Source organism: Podarcis melisellensis (assembly GCF_964234715.1).
Source record: "Podarcis melisellensis genome assembly, chromosome: 6".
NCBI classification, from domain to species: Eukaryota; Metazoa; Chordata; class Lepidosauria; order Squamata; family Lacertidae; genus Podarcis; species Podarcis melisellensis.
This window is the reverse complement of record NC_138538.1, coordinates 75,521,152-75,543,410: the sequence shown is the minus strand read 5'-3', so window position 1 is coordinate 75,543,410 and position 22,259 is coordinate 75,521,152. Positions and strand designations below refer to the sequence as shown.

Here is a 22,259-nt window from a genome sequence, read left to right as displayed (position 1 = left end):
GATGGCTACAAAGCAATGCAAGAAGCAATTTACGATCTCCCCCTTGTCAACGTATTTGCTCTTTTTTATAATCTTGCTGAAGGGAAGCTGCCCAACTTTTCCGCTTCCTAGATTTTAACAGGCTTCTAAAAATATGTCAGCTTAAGGCAAAGTATCCTTCCTTCCTTCCTTCCTTCCTTCCTTCCTTCCTTCCTTCCTTCCTTCCTTCCTTCCTTCCTTCCTTCCTTCCTTCCTTCCTTCTTTCTTTTCTTTTCTTTTCTTTCTTTCTCTTTCATAGTTCCTTCAGTGCCCTTGAAGAAAGCTTTTGCCAAAATGCACTGGACGTTTTACACACACACACCTTTGTCTGACGTTACTGCATTTTTCTCTCTTGATTTGCATAGCCGGCAGATTTGCTTAATATGCCGACTCGGCTGACCAGATTTGGAAAACTGCAGCATATTATTTTGTTACTATTTCGCAGTTATCATAATGGTTCCTAACAGTTATTAGACTGAGCTGCGAACACATTCTAATAAACAGGAGAACACCAGTTTTCAAGACCCTTGGAAAGATTTCTCAAATGCATGTCTCAGCTCCACACATTAAAAGATGATCACATCTTAGAAGAATATTTAAAGCATGATTATATTGGAGTATTCTTTTTGGGACTAAACAAAAAGCCTTCTATTCGAATTCCAAATACTCATGGACCAAACCTGGACTAGGGAGGAGCCAATGTTCCAATTATAAAGGCGCATTCACTGTCAATGGTAAGAGAATTATAAATGGGAAAGATTTTTTACCTTTCCATATTGGCTGCCACTGCCGTACGATCCACCCTGCCCATACTGGCTGCCGCTGCTGCCGCCATATGATCCACTCTGCCCATACTGGTTGCTGCCGCCACCGTATGAGCCACCCTGTCCAGAAAACAATTATTATTATTTTTTTAAAAAGATGGTTTGTCACTGATGCACCATATTACCATATAAAAAAATCTACAGCAAGCCACTCTCTGAGCAGAAATAAGCAGAAAATCTTGGCCCTGATAGTAGTCTTGATTCAGTGGGAGGCATCCATTCACTACTGGCAAATTTTGCACATTTCACCTCCTCCAGTCTCCAGCACCTCCTGAAAATCTCTTCTGGAAGGTCCCAGGAGCCTCTGGAAAAAATCTCCAAGGGCTGCTGGAGACCTGCACAGAGGAAAAAGGTAAAGGGACCCCTGACCATTAGGTCCAGTCGTGACCGACTCTGGGGTTGTGACGCTCATCTCGCTTTACTGGCCGAGGGAGCCGGCATACAGCTTCCGGGTCATGTGGCCAGCATGACTACGCCGCTTCTGGTGAACCAGAGCAGCGCACAGAAACACTGTTTATCTTCCCGCTGGAGTGGTACCTATTTATCTACTTGCACTTTGACGTGCTTTCGAACTGCTAGGTTGGCAGGAGCAGGGACTGAGCAATGGGAGCTCATGTGGATTCGAACTGCCAACCTTCTGATCGGCAAGTCCAAGGCTCTGTGGTTTAACCCACAGCACCACCCGCGTCCCTTGTGTGCATAGAGGGAAGGAAACTGGCAAAGTTATCTCCCAGTAGATGGCACCATTCAAGGCAACCCACACTTTTGTCTCCATATGTATGGATTGGATCCAGGCTTCACTCCTATCATGGATGGGGAGGCTAATTTTGCACCTCCTGCTGTAGCCCTCAGTGCCACGCTGTTCTGGAGGGTGTCAGTGTCTTCATCCAGGACAGCATGGAAGGATGGGGGGGGGGAGCAGGGAGAGGGAGGAAGTGGCAGAAAGTCACCCCCCCAACTTTCACCAGATTCATCCAATGGATCAGAAAGCTTTGTGGGCAGAAGAAAACCAGAAGAAGGTGAAGTCCAGATGGCCCTCTGCCACCTTGAGATATCTATCTATCTATCTGTCTATCTATCTCACATCTATGTATGCTACTTTATGAATTTGTTTTTACCTGCCCATATTGGCTGCCTCCACCGTATGATCCACTCTGTCCACCCTGCATGGGAAACATTAATTACAATAGCTACTTTTTATGGCTGCTTTCTATTATCAGGAGCAGAAATTAGCATATAAATGTTTTCTTTTATTTATTTTTTACAGCTGTGTTTATGCTAATTTATGCAAACCTTCCCTAAGATATTTTCAAGATTTAAGAGCAAAATAAGCATAGTCTGTGTGTGTGTGTGTGTGTGTGTGTGTGTGTTTGTGTAATATTACAATGGCAGGTATTTCATTTATCTGGGGAGAAAATGCTTTTTTTTTATTATTATTATTATTATTATTATTATTATTATTATTTCATTATTATTATCATTATTATTATTTAAGAATAGCAAACCTTCCCTAAGATATTTTCAAGATTTAAGAGTAAAATAAGCATAGCATATATGTTTGTGTGTGTCTAATATTACTATGGCAGGTATTTCATTTACAGTCATACCTCGGGTTTAAGTAGCTTCAAGTTAAGTATTTTCGGGTTGCGCTCCGTGGTTACCCGGAAGTAACGGAGCACGTTACTTCTGGGTTCCGCCGCTTGCGCATGCACAGACGCTTAAAATGACGTCACGCTCATGCGCGGTAGCGGTGAAACGCAACCCGCGCGCATGCGCAGTCGCATCTTACTTTTACTTCAGGGTGTGAATGGGGCTCAGGAACGGATCCCGTTCGTATCCAGAGGTACCACTGTATCTATTAACATAGTTCTTACCTGTCCGCCGCTGCCGCTGCCATATGATCCACCCTGGGAAGAAAATGCTTATTTATCATCATCATCATCATTATTTAAGAATAGCAAACCTTCTCCAAGATATTTTCAAGATTTAAGAGCAAAATAAGCATAGCATGTGTGTGTGTGTGTAATATTACTATGTCAGATATTTCATTTACAGTGGTACCTCGGGTTAAATACTTACCGTATTTTTTGCACCATAACACTCACTTTTTTCCTCCTAAAAGGTAAGGGGAAATGTCTGTGCGTGTTAAGGAGGGAATGCCTACGGGTGGCATGCCTACGGATTTTCCTCCTCTAAAAACTACGAGCGTGTTATGGCTGGGTGCATGTTATAGAGCGAAAAATACGGTAATTCGTTCTGGAGGTCCGTTCTTAACCTGAAACTGTTCTTAACCTGAAGCACCACTTTAGCTAATGGGGCCTCCTGCTGCCACCGCGCCGCTGGAGCACGATTTCTGTTCTCATCCTGAAGCAAAGTTCTTAACATTAGGTACTATTTCTGGGTTAGCAGAGTCTGTAACCTGAAGCGTATGTAAACTGAAGCGTATGTAACCTGAGGTACCACTGTATATATTAACATAGTTCTTACCTGTCCGCTGCTGCTGCCGCCATATGATCCACCCTGAACAGAAAACAATTACTACTTCAGATAAGGTTGGTGCAATACCACATTATACTAGTATATCTGACACTAAGCTACTTTCAGTATTGTGGAACAGAAATAAGCATAACACTTTTACGATAAGACATCTTTGTGCATACTATCTAACACTACGGTATAGACCAGTGTTTTTGGACAACAATTCCTTTCATCCCTGACCACTGGTCTTGCTAGCTAAGGATGATGGGAGTTGTAGTCCAAAAACAGCTGGAGACCCAAGGTTGGGAAACACTGGTATAGACAAGGTCTCCAGATGTTGCTGGAGTATAACTCCCATAATTCATGGCCATTGGTTATGCTTGCTGCAGATGATGGGAGCTGGAATCCAGTGTCTGGAGACCCAAGGGCGAAGAACATCTGTAGAGATTACATTATATATATATATATATATATATATATATATATATATGTATATATATATACACACACACACACACATTTACCTGTCCGTATTGGTTGCTGCTCCCGTATGATCCACTCTGTCCACCCTGAACAGAAAACATGTTACTTCAAAAAAAAGATTGTTTCTTTGAGATGCCATAGTACCATATGCTTAACACACATTGTGCAACTAATCGGGATCCATTTCTTTCTGGTATTTGCAAAGAAACTGCCTTGGTTGATCTAGCTGGAGAAAAGACAGGAATTCCAGTGCCGTGAATTCAGCTTAACATTATTGTCATTCAAATTAATGGAATGGACATCAAAGGTCTCCTAGTCCAAATGCCTGCTACGAGTTAACACCTCATGGATTTCTCCCTAGTTATCTCCCACCTCATAAAAAAGGGCCCATTAGGTCCAGTCGTGGCCGACTCTGGGGTTGCAGCGCTCATCTCGCTTTATTGGCCGAGGGAGCCGGTGTACAGCTTCCTGGTCATGTGGCCAGCATGACTAAGCCGCTGCTGGCGAACCAGAGCAGTGCACGGAAACGCCTTTTACCTTCCCGCCGAAGCGGGACCTATTTATCTACTTGCACTGGTGTGCTTTTGAACTGCTAGGTTGGCAGGAACTGGGACAGAGCAATGGGAGCTCACCCCGTCACAGGGATTCGAACCGCCGACCTTCTGATCAGGAAGTTCTAGGCTCTGTGACAGAGTTATCCCTAGTTATCACCCACCTCATACAAAAGGGCCTCTGAAGCAGATCTTAAGGATTATGCAGGAACATAGGAGGGGGGAAAATGCTCCTTCAATCGCCTAGTCTTAAGCTATTTGGGGCTCTTTAGAGTAAAAGCACCACATTTAGTGGTGCCCAGAAACAAACAAACTGTTAGCTGGAGATGGATAAAATATGTTCAGATCAGCATTAATAATCTTGATACCATGTTCTGAAATTAAATGAAGTTTCTAAAAAGCTTTCAAATGACAAATAATGTAACAACCAATAATCTAGCCTGGCTCTTACCAGAGCACAGATAATGCCATAATGACATGTACATTGTATATTACATGCATGTATAATTCTTTTACCTGTCCATATTGACTGCTACCACCATATGATCCACCCTGTCCATATGGATGACCATAACCATATGATCCACCCTGTATTTGAAAAAGTCTTATTACTACTTATTACAACCATTTTTTAAAAAAAATATGCAAGCTCAATATAACTGCATAATAAATAAACTGTAGATAAATAGTCAAAGCTGGGGGGAAATATAGGAGAAACAACCATATTGGCAGTTGTCCCCATATGATCCCACTGTCCAGAAAACAGCTATTTCAAGAAATATTCTCTGATGCTGAAACACTATATTGCTGAAATATATCTGCACTCAGCTACTTTCTGTAACCAGGACAGGAAATAAGCATAATTTTTTTCCTCATAATTCTCTCTTTCTCTCTGTCTGTCTCTCCATATGCTATATTACAAAATAACATTTACCTGTCCATATTGGTTGCTGCTGCCGTATGATCCACCCTGAACAGAAAACAATTATAAATTGAAAAAGGATTATTTTAATACATCTCAACTAGCTTCCTATATTTAAAGACAGAAACCCCCCCACTAAACTTTTATCTATATAATAGCACACTGTGTATTACAATACACACACACACAATAACAAAATACTTTTTACCTGTCCATATTGGCTGCCACCATAAGATCCACTCTGTCCACCCTGAGCAGAAAACAATTATAAATTGGAAAAGGATTACTTTAATATATCTCAACTAGCTTCCTATATTCAAAGGCAGAAAAAACCCACTAAACTTTTATCTATATAGTAGCACATCGTTTATTACTATATATATCTATTCTATCATCTATCTATCATCTATCTATCTATCTATCTATCTATCTATCTATCTATCTATCTATCTATCTATCATCTATCTATCATCTATCTATCTATCTATCTATCTATCTATCTATCTATCTATCATCTATCTATCTATCTATCTATCTATCTATCTATCTATCTATCATCTATCTATCTATCATCTATCTATCTATCTATCTATCTATCATCTATATCTATCTATCTATCTATCTATCTATCTATCTATCTATCTATCTATCTATCTATCTATCTATATCTATCTATCTATCTATCATCTATCTATCTATCTATCTATCTATCTATCTATCTATCTATCTATCATCTATCTCTATCTATCTATCTATATCTATCTATCTATCTATCTATCTATCTATCTATCTATCATCTATCTCTATCTATCTATCTATATCTATCTATCTATCTATCATCTATCTATCTATCTATCTATCTATCTATCTATCTATCTATCTATCATCATCTATCTATATTACATATACTAGATAACAAAATGATTTTTACCTGTCCATATTGGCTGCCACCATAGGATCCACTCTGTCCACCCTGAACAGAAAACAATTATTACCTTAATAATATTACCTTAGCACATGTGCAATGCAATCCTACCACTGGCTAAATGGGGTTAGGAAGGAGTGCAGGTTTGTCTCCTTTGCTAGAGATGAACTTGGGTAGCTGGCGTTAGGACTCAAAACAGAGATTCAGTAGGGGAGAGACAAAGGTGGCCTTGGGCCCCCTTGATCCAAGGCCTCTTCATTTGCCAGATGGGCTCCTGAATTGAGCTCTTACCCTCTGTTAGCATGGAGCTGGCCTTACTTATCTTCTGCCCATTCCCCATTCGGACTGGGGAAGTGGGGATTAAAAACAAAACACCCAGCCAGCAAAAAAGAAAATGACACCCCAACACCATCTACTCTGACCAGCACAAGCTGGCAGGATTTTGGAAGTGGTGGCTATTCCATCACTATTCCAGTTCAATTTAGGATTGAATTCTAAGCTACTTTTATGTGGGGGATCAGAGTAATAATAAAAATATGTATACCATGTAAGACCTCATATATATTACATATAGTGAAGGTAAAAAGGTAAAGGACCCGTGGATAGTTCAGTCCAGTCAAATGACTATGGGGCTGCAGCGCTCATATTGCTTTCTCAGCTTTCCGGGTCATGTGGCCAGCATGACCGAACCGCTTCTGGTGCAGTAGAATACCGTGACGGAAACCAGAGTCCACAGAAACACCATGTACCTTCCTGCCGCAGCGGTACCTGTTTATCTACTTGCACTGGCGTGCTTTCAAACTGCTAGGTTGGCAGGAGCTGGGACAGAGCAACGGGAGCTCACTCTGTTGTGGGGATTTAAACCACCGACCTTCTGATCAGCAAGTCCTAGGTTCTGTGGTTTAGACCACAGCGCCACACTCTCCATTACTTATACACTGTATGTTAAAAGAGTTTTTACCTGCCCATATTGGCCGCTGCCGCCACCGTACGTTCCTCCCTGTGCAGGAGACATTTTTAAAAATACATTCATGTATCTGCCCTAAGCAACTCTCAATATTTAGAGCAAAATAAGCATTAAACAGGTTTTATTTTCATGCCTCTGCATATACTGTATATTTACCATGGTGTTGTATCTGTCTAAATCATACTCAGAGCAGAACCACTGAAATAAAGTTAGTCATAGTTAAGTGATGTCGAATAATTTCAGTGGGCTTACTCTGAATATGACTTAGCTGGATGCAAGCCATGGTGCAGTATATACTCTGTACGTACTATAAATTAAAAGTGCTTTTACCTGTCCATATTGGCTGCTGCTGCCATATCCGTACCGTCCACCCTGTACAGAAAATAATTATTGTAAAAAAATGTTGCTGGGATAAAACCATATTGCTTTCTACATTCAGAAGCAGGAATAATCAGAAACGCTTTTAGTAACTCTGGGTATGCTACTTGTAATGTAATGCCTATTAAAAGTTCTTGCTACTTATTAAAAGTGATTACCTGGCTGCCACCACCATATGATCCACCCTGTGGGAAAAAACAAACAATCCATATTTCAAAAAGGTTCTTGATGATCTGTTGTCTTACACTAATATATGCGCACTAAAATATTTTTTAATGTTCAGGAGCAGCAAAAAAGCAGAGGGATATCTTACTAAGTCATACTCCAAGTAGACCCATTAATATCAATTAACTGAAGATGCTTAAGTCCGCTGACTTCAATGGGTCTGTCAAGAGTATGACTGATGCTGGATATCACCCATAAAACCCATTTTTCCATTTGTTTTAAAATCTTAGTGTATAATATTACCACATGATGCATTTCATATATGCTAAGTATCAAAAAAGAGTTTTTACCTGTCCATATTGACTGCCATACGATCCACCACCCTACACAGAACACAATGACTTCAATAACAACAAAACCCAATTGCTAAAGATGCTATATCACTTTAATAGGTCTGAACTGCGGAAATACTGATAAATGTAAAAGTATCTACTGTACATGGGATGAGCAATCCCAAAAGGGGGGGGGGGGGCGGACTAAAGTCAGACAAACTGCCATATTCATAGCCTTGCCAGAACTGTGTCACTACAGAGGACGAAAGAGTGGCTTTCCTATTTATTGTCTTCTCCACCCCATGACCAGGAAAAGTAATCTTATGTGAACCAGGTGTCCTATTACCTATAACAGGGTAAAAGGTAAGGTAAAGGACCCCTGGACTGTTAAGTCCAGTCAAAGGGACTATGGGGTTGTGGCGCTCATGTCACTTTCAGGCTAAGAGAGCCGCTGTTTGTCCACAGACAGCTTTCTGGGTCATGTGGCCAGCATGACTAAACTGCTTCTGGCGCAACAGGACACCGTGATGGAAGCCAGAGCACATGGAAATGCCATTTACCTTCCCGCCACAGCGGTACATATTTATCTACTTGCACTGGTGTGCTTTTTAACTGCTAGGTTGGCAGGAGCAGGGACAGAGCAACGGGAGCTCACTCCATTGCGGGGATTCGAACCGCCGACCTTCCGATCAGCAAGCCCAAGTGGTTTAGATCACAGCGCCACCCACTCCCTCCAACCTACAACAATGCTAAATGAAGTCTAAATGAAATCACATGAGGCAACCAGTTTGGGAACAGTAAAGAAAAATAGTTACCTGTGCACCAGGGCAAAAACATTCTCCCTGTAAAAATACAAAAGTTAGCTCCATTTTTGTTGTGAGAAGTCAGATGAAATGCAATTCGCAATCCCCTAAGTTTATATTGATAAAATGGGAGCTGCAAGATTCTATGGATACTTCTGCCACATTTTAAGTAACACGTGTAAATTCAAAAAGGATTTAAGTCGTAATCTATTCCTACATGGGATGGGAGTCAAGGCCCAATGTTGCATCAGCATCTGGGGGGAAATCCACGTTCTGAATTTTCTGAGGTAAAATTGATTTCTGTTTTCTGATGGCATATCCAGCATGCTGTTGCTTGATGGCGTCAGGCCCAGTTGCTGTGCCACCTCTAGGCTGGTGCAGCAATTTGTCTTGAGCGATAGGGATGTGAATGTGGTGACAATGGCCCCACGTGTTCCACCCCTGCCCAGCCAGAGCTTGGATTGTCCTGCCAGTTATTTAAAATTTTATTGTATGAATTTGTGTGTATTGAGATGCAATTCGTCCTATAACCGGTGAAACCGGTGAAGGGCAGGATATGAACTGAGCAAAAGCCTGAAACAAATGCGCAGGCGAGTCACTCGGGATAATCTTAAGATTTTCTTTGAAAAGCAGAAGAAAAGGAACTACAGTTGCCCAAGTGTCAGAAAGAGACTGGTTGTCAATAAAAGGTAGCGAGGTAAGGAAATTGAGGATTGGAGAAACTGAAAGCCGTAAGAATGAAAAATGACCAGAGAGGAAATTGACCGAGAATTGGGGTGGTGGGGGAGCAATTGAAAGAAGGAATAGAAACTGAAGTCTCCTCGCTCTCCCATTAACATTTGGGTACAAGAAACAGTTGAACAAGGTCCATCAAATTTGCTTACCTGCCTATTGGCATAAGCCACAAATGATCCATCCTATAAAGGACAAAGTGAATTAAAAACAAATAGCATCTCAATATACTGTTCAAAGTGCATGTGTTTAATTATTTCATTGCACCAAGCTCTAGCATTATTCAACATAATTTGAATTTTGAAGTATTTAAGGCAGATGTTTAAAGGTCGATGCACACACTGTGCTCCATGTGTTAGTAACCTTGAGGCTGGATTACTGCTATGCGCTCTGTGTGGGGCTGCCCTTGGGCCTGGTTCAGACGTTCCAGCTGCTGTAGAATGCAATGGCCGGATTACTGACAGGGACATCTGGCCGACAACATTTGCCACAATTGTTAATGCATCTGCAATGGTTGCTCTTCTACTCCTGAGCCAGGTTCAAGGTCCTTGTATTATTTCACGAAGCCCTGAACAATTTAGGAGACCTCAACCCCAGCACAGTCGCTGAGATCAACTGAAGGAACGTTGTCAATTGTGGCCTGAGTTGGCGCGGCTCATTCGACAGAAACAAGGAACCGAGCCTTTAATGTCATTGGCCCGGTATTACGGAATGCTATACTAGCAGAGATTTAGCAGGCGCCTTCGGTTTCAACTGTCAAACGCCTGCTGGAAATGTTTCTATTCTGTCAGGCTTACGTAGATAATTAAAAACAAATCTTTCCACAATGTATAGCTGATTTCTGATTTTATTTTTATTTTATGTTTTCAATTGAATGGTTTTATGTACAATTGTTGTAAACCACTTTTTTTGTCAATAGAGATGTGACTATATATATATATATATATATATATATATATATATATATCTATCTGAGAAACAGCGCCATAATTTGTCTTTACAAGATTATCATGCTGCTGTACAATGTAGGTGGAAGACCCTAGGATTTGCTGCTGACCAGTAAAAGTTCTTCCCCCTGGAAGCTAGAATGTCAGGAAGCAGCCTATGCCATAATCAATCTTCCTGCTAGCAGCTGTTGAAAGAGATTTGATTTCCCCTCCAGTGTCCTCCTCATTTTCATTATGTCATAAGTGCTATCCTATATGACCAACAATATACACCCAAAAATGCACCTGGAGGCACCTTTGTACGACTTAAGAGCTCATGTTACAATCCAGAAACTTCTATTTTTAACTTTCTAGCATTGTGCCTGTTTAAACAATATGAGGCAACGTAAGTTATTGGGTGAAGACAGAAAGAACAGGGGGGAAAGATAGCCCATATTCATAGGCGCCGACTCCATGGGGCCTGAGGGGGCCCGAGCCCCCTCAAAAATTCGTTTGGGGGGGGCTCTGCCCCCCCAATAATTTAAGAACATTATTAGTTATATTATGCTTTGTAAAATCACAAAATTATGTTGGTATTTTTTATTTTCCTTGTTTGACGATAGTTACCTTTTAAAATACATTCAGTAATGACTTAAAACAAAGCCACTCCCGATCTAGAGAGGGGGTGGGGTTGCGGGCTCTCGACCCATCAACAATCTCGCGGGGCTGGCATCAGCCCCGCGAGAAGCGGGGATTCCCCCTAGCTCATTAATATTCACCGCCCACGGCGGCAGCCAATCGGCTGCCGCAAAGGGCGGGCCCTCACAGGTTCACTTAAGGTCGGGGCAGCCCGGGGCTCGCCCCTTTCCTTCCCCCAGCAGCAGCAGTTTGGAGGTCTTGGGCCCCCCCAATATTTTTTATAAGTCGGTATGGGCCCCCGCCCCCCCAATATTTTTTATAAGTCGGCGCCCCTGCCCATATTGCATCCTGCAGTCACAGGGTGAGCCCAGATTTGCAACTCAAATGCAAAGCAATGAACTGAAGACAATATACCGTATATTATTATCAATAAATTACCTATACTAATAAACTATGCCAGCCCATCACTTTAAAAATGTTCTAAGACTGCTGCATTTTTCAGCTTATTTGCATATTTGCTTTCCCTTTCAGAACCAGATTTGCATTATTTTTTTTTCAGAAAGGAATCCTGGAGAAGAATATATTCATTTGCACTACATGCACTGAGTATATTTCCAAATAAACCCTGGTGCTTCATATTTCTTACATAAATCTTTTCCTGTGGGTTCAGATTTTATTTTATTTTTAAGCCCAAATTGTGTTTTGGAAGATCATTTTTCATTTTTTGTTGAGTTTCTTTTCGTTTTCTTTTGCATGAGATTAACGACTTCATTAAAATTCCTAAATTTATGCCACGTCCTGATTAAGAGCATAAAGAACCCTTGATTTCCCCCCCCCCCCTACTTTCAATAGGAGAGTGTATACTCCCTGGAGAGTTACTTGCTTTCACTGTCTTTGTATGAACACCAGAAAACTATAGAAAGTGAGTGGTAATTACTATTGGATCAGAGTTATTTGAAGGACCACCTGATCAAATTGATCTACAAGGGGAAAATTCTTACCTGTACATTATGGTTTTCGTTATTATAAAAGCTTTCGCCCTGTGAAAGATGCAAAATAATAAATAAACACCATCTATTTCTGTAATGTAATTATCAAAAGATTTTAAAACTTTACAAAGAATTATTCTATGGCCATTAGGATATACAATAAGAACCAAACAGTCTGATGTGACTGAAATACAGAAACTTCAAGAACATCTGAAGGATTGTGTGGGGTATGTACTAAAGTGAAAGCCAAATTAGTAATATCTGGGGAAATTAACTGAAAGGACCACTGTAGTCAGGACCCAGAGACTGTAGAGGTTATTTATTTACTTAATTTCTATCCCACCCTTTGATCGAGAAGTACCCTCAAAGCATCTTACATAAAATACTACAATGCAACGACATTGGGGCTGTTTCTACTTCCTCTGGGACCCAAAATTGCTTAGGGGCACGACATATCTGTTTTCATAGGAATTCACTGTCCAAAGGATGAGAAAGAGGAACAAGTCTGTTTCAGGTGAACTGCTGAGCGTTCGCATTTGGATCTTTAGCTGCCTGGTTCGTGTTTCTTCCTTTCATCCCCTAGATCTGCAAACCATTTTTACTCTCTGAGGGGAGTTCTGTTTCTTGGACAGGAGCCTACCATGTTGCAAGGCAAACCACTTTTGAAATGAAGAGGAATTTCAAAAGCCTGATACAACGTAGTGGGTGGTTCTGCTGCCCACTGAAAAAACAGCCATTAAAAAATGCATCAGTTGTTTGCAGGTCCTTGAAAACTCCTAATACTGCAGTCTGAGAGGATGCCAATTTTGGTAACAGGTCCTCCTCTATAACAAATAGGCGGGCATGATTTACTGTGCTCCAAACCATGGTTATTAATCCCTCTGAAGCAGGTTCTAGCTTGCCTGAGCAGCAGTTAGTATAGTTCCCAATTTGCTTGCCAACGGTGTTTAAGGTGAGATGAAGAAATTTCCTCAGGGGAGGAAGTGTGCATGGCTGATTTCCTAGCTGCAACACACATGTGCCCAATTGTATCTTCATTTGTCTCTTAGTGAGCTCTTAGCATGTAGTGCCACACCACACACAGTGGGCTGGCACAAGCGATGTACAATGGCCTAATTTCAAGTCATAGCTAGTATGTTTCAATGAAGACTTGAGGGGAGTGGATGTCCTTACCTGGCCATAGGTATTGATACTTGGTGGACTAGAGGTTTCATTCTGTAACAAAGCCAGAAATTTCAGAAAGCAGAGTTATTTGCTTGCCTGAGCAACAGCTTAAATAAACGAAACAAGGCGAAAGAGGAAAATCTGCCTGTTCACTGGATTTTCAAAGCTATAGAAGTTTTGAGAGCCCAATCAGTGGAAAGGCAGCACCAAAGTTACAAAGGAAATGAAAAAGCAAGTTGTGCTGCTTTCAGTAGACATTGTATTCATTCGAGAATTGACAATGCATCTGGCGTTTGATGCCGAATTTCGGTGGTGCTGAACGCAAGCCATGTTTGCAAAGGAACAATCAGGAGACTTGGGTCCAAATTGTTCAATGGCAAAAGCAGGCTCCAGATTGTTCCTTTGCAAACATGGCTTGCGTTCAGCGCTGCTTTGCACCTGATGATATATGATGCTGGGGGATTGACAGATAGGTGGTTCCACCCACCTGTGAAAGGTGGATCATGAAGGGTTGGCCATAATTGAATCTGGACCATTGACCGAAAGGAGTTCCCTACCCGGATATATAGAGACACATTGTATAAAGTGAGTATAAATAATCCTAGAAGTTTTCAGAAAACATCTTCTGGTTTATTTGATGTGCTTATTTAGACACATGTGCTTTTTCTTTGCCATTAGGAGATGTCTGGTTTGGGGGGGGAGCTCCCCTCCACTGCTGCAATTAGCAGCTCAGTGGACAATTATATGTATGTAGGTTTTAAGCAGGCAGTGCTGAGTCAATAAGGCTTTGTTTGACGAAGACCTGTCTGAAATAAGGCCCAAATCATTTCTTCCATTAACTACACCGTAGGGCTGCATTTAGCTCTCCTCATGCAGCCCAAACAACACTTCTTCTTTTATTTTATTTGTAATTTGTTTATTGAGATTATTCAACTGAGTACAGTAACACACATATAACACAAAAATTGAAACATAAACCTAAATATCTCTTTTGCGGGTGGAAGCATGGAAACACAGGAGAAAGCTGAGTGTTATCAGAGAAAGGTTACATCATGTAAAAAGGTACGTTCAGAGATATGCATTAGTTAGACCAGCCACATGTTCCAAAATACCACAGGTACAGGTCACCCTGTTCCTTCTTGATTTGTAAATGTTATAACGCTCCACCAGTCTGCAGCGAGAGAGTCTTGCTTCTTCTTTTTGCCTCTTGCTAGGCGCAAGTGTTGTGTTAGCTTCAAAGGTAAAGCTATTTCCTGCACTTTATTTTAACACCTCTACAGTACAAACAATTAATTTTGGCACTAGCAAATACAACAGGTGCTGAAGAGTCAAAATGAAGAAAATGGTGTCAGGCAGTTCTTACTTTTTCACTCCGAGCTGCTCTGATCAGAGCGCGAGCCTGCAGAGAGAGAGACAAGGGAAAGTTTTAATGGCTTGCTTTTATCTGAATGAACATCAAGCAAACTATTGTGTACCATACTAAGAGTTTGGTTAGCCACTTCGCAAAATATGATGTGGGCCACCTGAAGCTCAGAAAGAACTGCAGAGATATAGGTAAAGGTAAAGGGACCCCTGACCATTAGGTCCAGTCGTGACCGACTCTGGGGTTGCGGTGCTCATCTCGCTTTACTGGCCGAGGGAGCCGGCGTACAGCTTCCGGGTCATGTGGCCAGCAGGACTAAGCCACTTCTGGCAAACCAGAGCAGTGCACGGAAACGCCGTTTACCTTCCCGCCGGAGCGGTACCTATTTATCCACTTGCACTTTGACGTGCTTTCAAACTGCTAGGTTGGCAGGAGCCAGGGGCCGAGCAACGGGAGCTCACCCCGTTGCGGGGGCAGAGATATAACAAATTTTGAAAAAGCTCTTCTTGGATCTTCCCCATCTCTGAATGAGTGTTGGAGGACAAAGCCGATTAGGAGTTCTGCTCTCAACATAACATTTTATTCCAGTAATTCAGGCTGGGTGGGAGGAGCATAGAAAGAAATCGGTACTGGAGCATTTCTTCCAACTATTTTTTTTTAAAAAAATATTTGGATTGGCAGAGAAGATTGAACGGGATGGGACTTTCTAGAGCAGTGTTTCCCAACCTTGGGCCTCCAGCTGTTATTGAACTACAATTCCCATCATCCCTGACCACTGGTCTTGCTAGCTAGGGATGATGGGAGTTGTAGGCCAAAAACATCTGGAGGCCCAAGGTTGGGAAACACTGTTCTAGAGCAACCTCTACAATCTCCCTGAGCTGAATGGTAAAACAACAAACAAAAAGGATTTGAAAGATAGTGCAAAGGAGAATGGGAGGAAGCCAACACACACCATCTGGATGGAAACATGCCACAGCTTTCCCTTCCATTCTCAGGGTTGTGGGTTTGAATCCCATGTTGGGTAAAAGATTCCTGCATTGCAGGGGGTTGGACTAAAGGATCCTTGTGATCCCTTCCAACTCTACAATTCTATGATATATACAAGTAGCGCTTACTTTTTCACTCCGAGTCTTTCTGGTGAGAGCGCTTTGCACACTCCGTGCCTTTCTGATTACAGGAAGTGCCTTGGGAAGTAAGGAAAGAAAACATTAGCTTTAGATAACATTTATGCTTCTAGCTGAGAGCAGTGTTCTTCAACATTCCTATGTTCAGGGAACCTTGTCTACATCACCTTGTCCACTGAGGAACACCTGCATTTTACATAATATTGTTTTAGGTAGGCCTGCAGGGCCTCTGCATTACTCTGTATAAACATAGCATACCCCTTGAAACACACTCAACACTCTTGTCTGCACTGCATTATAAGGGAACAGCAGTGGGAAGGTTGGCTTCCCTCCACTAGATGTGAAAGAGCTGGGTTCAAATCTCTGCAGTTAAGAAGCTCACCGCATTTCTCTTTCTCAACTCAACCTAGCTCAAAAGACTGATATATTTTGCCACATAAACTGGCTAATTCACCCATGAGTGTTCAGGCTCCATAATAAAGTTGGCGCCATCTATTAGGGAGGTCTTTCTGCTTACAGAGCACAAGTCCTCAGGAAGAGCATATTGTACAAATGTGTACATTTGCATATTAAAAATGAAACATACAACATCAAAGACTCAAGAGAGAGATGTTATAAAATTATGGAATAACTGTTTTTTTTCTTTTCTATTTGGCTGAAAGTTCTGCTTTATTATCATTTGGTAAAACTAGCAAGGACCAGTTAAAACTGCCTTGGTCTGATGCCATTACGATATTTCTTTCAGGAAAACTAGAACTTTGTGGATGAAGGCTTGGACTATACAAAGATGACAAATATACAAGTCAAATAATAATTATTATAATGTCACATTAGGAAAAGTGCCTAGGTACACAACACCACAGAGAATACCATGGGTAGCTGGAACCAGGCAGTTTACAAATACCACACTCAGACCACGACCCAACACGAAGGGTCAAGAATGTATGACTAAAACTCTCTGCTAATGTACATGAACCCGTGTGCAGTTATCTACTTCCTGAAACAGTTTTTGAAAGCATTTATTCTCTTGACCTCAAAGCTGGCAAAGAATCCTGCATCCTGTTGATACAGCTACATATATTTATGCAATTTTAAGAGCATATGAACCATTGCTGCCAATAAAATCCAACCCTGCTGACTCTTTTAAGAGTTAAAACTGAGATTATAGTCATGGGTAGTGCTTACTCTTTTTTCCTGAATCTTTCTGACGAAAGCTTTGAATGCCTCCTGTAAGGGGGAAACATAAACCCAAGTTAGCAGATGCTGAATGAATCCCTCTGTGGCTTTGTTTGCACAAATATGCTCTTTAGAAGCATATTTGGAGCAAATCCAGCATGTGGAAACCAAAGAGTACTTACTTGAGCTGCTACGTCCCTTTTGCCTCTACAGTTTGCTGAGCTCTGTCGAGATAAGTGGCATGGAATGAAATGAAAACAGAAAGGTTTTTTTTTTAAAAAAATAAAATCCTAAAATAATGCCCATTCAATTTGTGACCCATGAAAGTGGAAGCTGAACTAAGCCCTCCAGCCAGGTCCCTGACATTCCCCACCCCCGAGGCAATATAAAATGTGCAATGGTCCGAATGGAATAGATCAATGGAAATCGCTAGTGCCACAACTGTGCAATAGTGAGAAATTGTGCAGCAGCCTTGTGATATAATAAGGAAAGCCAGCCAGCTTTCTCTCATACCTGGAAGGCTACAGAAAATTTCTGGTATTAGGTTCCATTTAGTAGTGCAGCCATATCAAGATTTGAATTATCACTTCCTTCATCGGCTGCAGTTTGAAACAGTTGCCTACTCTAGAATATTTGTTAGTCAAGTCTTAGGTTCCTGAGTATGAGCGATGATTATAGGGTTCAAATCTGAGAGTCATATTCTTCTGATTCAAAGGATAATGTGTGGACCCCCAATTCAACTTAGGCAATGCCTAAACTGATATTTTAAAATATTACAAATGAAAAATATTTACCACAGCTTTTCCTCCGTAAGTAGAGGCATCACCCTGCAGAGGGGGAAAATAGTATATTGTTATATATTTTGAAAAACAGAACCAAGAGACTAATTTGTGATATCTAAATATAAGGTGTCCCCCGCCCAAAGCTAGGAATGCATCAATAGTACTAACAGAAATGGTTTAGCATCCCCTCCTCCAGGGAACTTTAAGGAACTGTAGTTCTTTAAGGGTTTAATGGGCTTTAGTGGTTAACTGTCAGTGCTTTGGTGAAACAGGATTCTGTGATGGAAACCACCAAGATATATAGGTATAAAAGTGATAAATGTGTATATCATCAACAGACCTAGGAGTGTTTGTCAATCTGAAATGTGCCACTAGGGGATGCTGTTCGTTAAAATGTGAGAGAAAGCAGAAGACAGCCATTTTTATATCAGATTCCATGTGGGTTTTAAAAGTTGAAGTACAGATATTAGAAACATAAAGAGTTGTGAAAATGGCTTTCCCCAGTCAAATGTCTTATTTTCTCCTGCCTTTCCTTTAGCCCACTGAATTAATCAGAAAAAAAAACACTAATTTCATCTTGTATAATCATTTTGTGCAAATGTAATGCACTGCAAGACAAATTTAATGTCTTACCAGCGTTTTAAAATTCTAGTTTCAGTTGTATCACCTTATAATATCAAAACGACTGTTTGAAGAATGTGAAGTAGAAGATTTCAGGCAAAATAATATCCGTATTTATGCTTTTTTTTAATGAGTTCATGAAAGTAGAAAAGGTAATTGAGAAAGATGACTATGCTTAAAAAAAACAACTTTTGGGGGGGGAACTGTGAGAGTATCCCTTTAGGATTTCATCTCAGAAACAAGTGAAATGTTATCTCCTTGGGATAATCAGCACATCACATGCCAAGTGTAAGGTGCAACACAGAAGAGCTACTCTTACCTGATCGCAAATGACATTGCCGTAACGTCCACCAGTCTGCGATCCCTGCCAAAAATTTAAAAAAAGGAACCCAATTATTTACCATGAGAAAAACTGCATAAATATCATGGGTTAAGGAGCCTGGAACTGAAGGCTGCACACCAAGGAACACCAGAGGTTTGTTGCCGGCTCTGTCACTGGGGGAGATGGAATGGGGGGCACTGTCCCATGTCTTGCATGTTGTGTGTGTGATGTGTGTCCCTCCATGTTTGGGTACATTCAGATGGTCATCACCAGCCCAGTTCCTGAACTGATGGGGCACCGGCAGTATTTACTGGAAGAATGTGGGCATCTGTTGGTTTTCATGACTTCTTTGCATCTTCTACTTGTGTATATTTTTCCTGTCCTTCAGGGCTGAGCGTGCCTTTTTCCTTGGCAAAGCAGAAGTGTATCTCTAGTTCCAACCTAAGTATAGGCTTGATATCCCCATCTCTCTGCAGACGATACTATGCTAGGTTGGCAGGAGCCAGGGACATATGCTATAATATTAAAACAATGTTTTACCTGTCCGTACTGACTGCTGCCACCACCAAATGATCCACCCTGTACAGAAAAAAATACGTCTTATTTAACAAAGGATTGCCTTAACCTATCTGCAAAGTTACTTCCTCTATTCGGGAGCAGAAATAAGCAGAGATACTTATTTGCATTTTATTTTCTGGATCTCTGTGTATACTTTGCGCATTAGCAAGTGTTATTGGCATTATTAAATTATCCACCCTTCACCCTAAGGCCCCAGGGATGTTTACAACAATTAAAAAAACATTAATATGAAAACACAGTATTAAAAACAGTGTGTAAAACAACTTAAATAAGGTGGATTCTGAAAATAGAGATCTCAAGTGTCAAGGGATATATATATACAAAACGTTAAAGAAAGAAAAAAATCACTTGATCTTTAGAGACCCTTCTGAGTATCTTTATTGAGGTGTTCAATAAATTTATTACCGACCGGGGGGAAATATATCTGAAGGTTGTAATATCTCTTAGACATGCTATGTTTGTTATTTCCTAACCTGTCAGTTTTGATATTTATTAACTGGTTCTACAGAGGCTGAACTTTGTTATTATTTCATATTTTGGTCTCTCTGTAATGGATGGTTGACAAAAGATTAGATTGATTGAGTGACCAAGCCCTATACCATGTGTATTTTTAAAGTGTTTTTACCTTTCCATATTGGGTACTGCTGCTGCTGCTGCTACTGCCGTATGATCCACCCTGCAGAGGATACGGTTTATTATTATTGTTATTTTTTTTTAAAAGAGATTTTTCTGCTGAGATACCCGCTTGATTTAATACATCTGTAACAGCCCTGCAATAATATGGTCTCTGGAAGAGGCACTAGGATAGAGTGGATCTCCCTCTCTGAGGACGGAGAAAGAGAGAGAGATCTACACTTGGAGAGGAAGATCTCACCCCAGGTCCCCTGCCCAGAACCATGGTTATCTTCATAACCCTAACCTCATTGATGTTAGGTCAGAACTGCCATAATGGCAGAGGAGAAAGGGAACATGCCAAGAACAGATCAGGAGAAAGCACCCAGTCTGTGTTTCATGTGCTCCAGTCTGGAGCACAAAAGCTCAGGAGTTCTAGGAACTGAGCCTCAAGGCAACAGAAGAGATTGAGTATGACCATGGTTGGATACTACCCAGATCAGAACCACTGACATTAATGGATTAGGATTCATTTACTGGTAGGTCCATTGATTTCACCGGGCCTACTTTAGTTGGCTACGTCCCATAGATTTCTGGTGGACTTTTCTCATGCTTAAGGTGGGTTATAGGTAAATGTAAAGGGACCCCCTGAGCATTAGGTCCAGTCGTGACCGACTCTGGGGTTGCGGCGCTCATCTTGCTTTATTGGCCAAGGGAGCTGGTGTACAGCTTCCGGGTCATGTGGCCAGCATGAATAAGCCGCTTATGGCGAACCAGAGCAGCGCACGGAAATGCCGTTTACCTTCCCACCGGAACGGTACCTGCTTGCACTTTGACGTGCTTTTGAACTGCTAGGTTGGCAGGAGCAGGGACGGAGCAAAGGGAGCTCACCCCGTCGCAGGGATTCGAACCGCCGACCTTCTGATTGGCAAGTCCTAGGCTCTGTGGTTTAACCCACAGCGCCACCCGCATCCCTGTAAATATTTCCTACTATTTCCTAAATATTTCCTACTAAATAGATTGAATTTGTCAGGGGGCAGATTTGTAAATCCAGGGACTGTCCCCGGGAAACGGGGACTTCTGGTAGCCTTACTCTAAATAACTTGGGTCTGGTCACCATCCTTGAATGCAGTTTACAGTCATGGATTCTGATAAACCTAAACCTTTCCTCGTTCCCTGACATGCCCCCCTAAACCAGGGAAGAAACGATGTCAGCCCACCACTGTATTTCTATCCTTGCAGAGCTATGTAACCTGCTGAATTGTAACTGGAAATCAGTAAATTAAAACAGGCAAATGAGAATAGGGCAGAGGAGGAGGGCATGGGCACAGTTCTGCTTTCGCACAACCTGCCAGGGCACTAGATGAGCTGGTTGGTCCACCTTTGTTTCTCTGTCTACCCCACATTTAAAACCTACAACCTATGAGCCTGTACACACAACATATTCACCCTCACCACCACAGTCCTTGGAAATGTAGTTTGTTAAGGGAGCTGGGAATTGCAGGTCTGTGAAACTCCCAGAATTATTGAGGGGGGGTGCTTTACAATAATAATAATAATAATAATAATAATAATAATAATAATAATAATAATAATAATAATTGTTTATACCCCGCCCTCCCCAGCCAAGGCCTGGCTCAGGGCGGCTAACAAGCAATTAAAAGAAGAAGAAAAAAGTATGGTGGGTGCACAGCCTAAGAAGCCTACAGTAGTGTTTGATGCGAACTATAACCGTGTGTGTGTGTGTGTGTGTGTGTAGACAGATATAAAACACAGTCACACACAATGAAAGACCACAGACAGAGACAGAGTCCTGTTCTCCAACCAGCATTCAAAGTGAATGGATGTCTTCTATGGGGTGACACAGCACCCCACATTTATGCTGTGTACACAATCTAAGCTACAGTGGTACCTCAGGATGCGAATGGGATCCATTCCGGAGCTCCATTTGCATCCTGAAGAGAAAGTAAGACGCGACTGTGCGTGCGCAGGTTGCGTTTTGCCGCTTCCACGCATGCGCGTGACGTCATTTTGAGCGTCTGGGCATGCGCGAGCGGTGAAACCCAGAGGTAACGCACTCCGAGAGATTAAGAGAAACAAAACTTGTAGGAGAATTATTTTATTGTATTTAAATAAGTGGTTATAAATTTGGAAATAAGATGATAATTTGCTTGACAAAATTTATTAATGATGCAAGTGGGAGCGGGAGACGTGAGGAAGTCCAAGGATGTTATGAAATTTTGTAAAAACAAAGCAACATTGTTTATTATTATTGTATTTCTTGTCTAAAAACTCCAATAAATATCTATTAAAAAAAAAAAAAACAGAAGTAACGCACTCCGTTACTTCCGGGTTGCTGCGGAGCGCAACCTGAAAGCGTTCAA

The 22,259-nt window shown here is 41.4% G+C and overlaps 1 protein-coding gene across 1 annotated transcript in view; it reads right to left on the bottom strand.

The window, feature by feature from the left end:
* Nucleotides 1-22,259, bottom strand: part of LOC309372194 (uncharacterized protein) — a gene marked incomplete at its 5' end in the record, with an annotated part of 36,627 nt that overhangs the window by 9,414 nt on the left and 4,954 nt on the right. Inside the window, 22 exons of the mRNA XM_081915491.1 lie at nucleotides 786-902; nucleotides 1,961-2,005; nucleotides 4,871-4,942; nucleotides 5,289-5,324; nucleotides 5,485-5,526; nucleotides 6,208-6,249; nucleotides 7,163-7,201; nucleotides 7,499-7,540; nucleotides 7,705-7,731; nucleotides 8,062-8,094; nucleotides 8,859-8,885; nucleotides 9,731-9,763; nucleotides 12,145-12,183; nucleotides 13,306-13,347; nucleotides 14,660-14,695; nucleotides 15,775-15,843; nucleotides 16,969-17,010; nucleotides 17,142-17,183; nucleotides 17,754-17,786; nucleotides 18,682-18,726; nucleotides 19,225-19,263; nucleotides 19,889-19,939. Coding sequence (XP_081771617.1) covers nucleotides 786-902; nucleotides 1,961-2,005; nucleotides 4,871-4,942; nucleotides 5,289-5,324; nucleotides 5,485-5,526; nucleotides 6,208-6,249; nucleotides 7,163-7,201; nucleotides 7,499-7,540; nucleotides 7,705-7,731; nucleotides 8,062-8,094; nucleotides 8,859-8,885; nucleotides 9,731-9,763; nucleotides 12,145-12,183; nucleotides 13,306-13,347; nucleotides 14,660-14,695; nucleotides 15,775-15,843; nucleotides 16,969-17,010; nucleotides 17,142-17,183; nucleotides 17,754-17,786; nucleotides 18,682-18,726; nucleotides 19,225-19,263; nucleotides 19,889-19,939 — 993 coding nt within the window. The remainder of the gene's footprint in view (nucleotides 1-785; nucleotides 903-1,960; nucleotides 2,006-4,870; nucleotides 4,943-5,288; nucleotides 5,325-5,484; nucleotides 5,527-6,207; nucleotides 6,250-7,162; nucleotides 7,202-7,498; nucleotides 7,541-7,704; nucleotides 7,732-8,061; nucleotides 8,095-8,858; nucleotides 8,886-9,730; nucleotides 9,764-12,144; nucleotides 12,184-13,305; nucleotides 13,348-14,659; nucleotides 14,696-15,774; nucleotides 15,844-16,968; nucleotides 17,011-17,141; nucleotides 17,184-17,753; nucleotides 17,787-18,681; nucleotides 18,727-19,224; nucleotides 19,264-19,888; nucleotides 19,940-22,259) is intronic.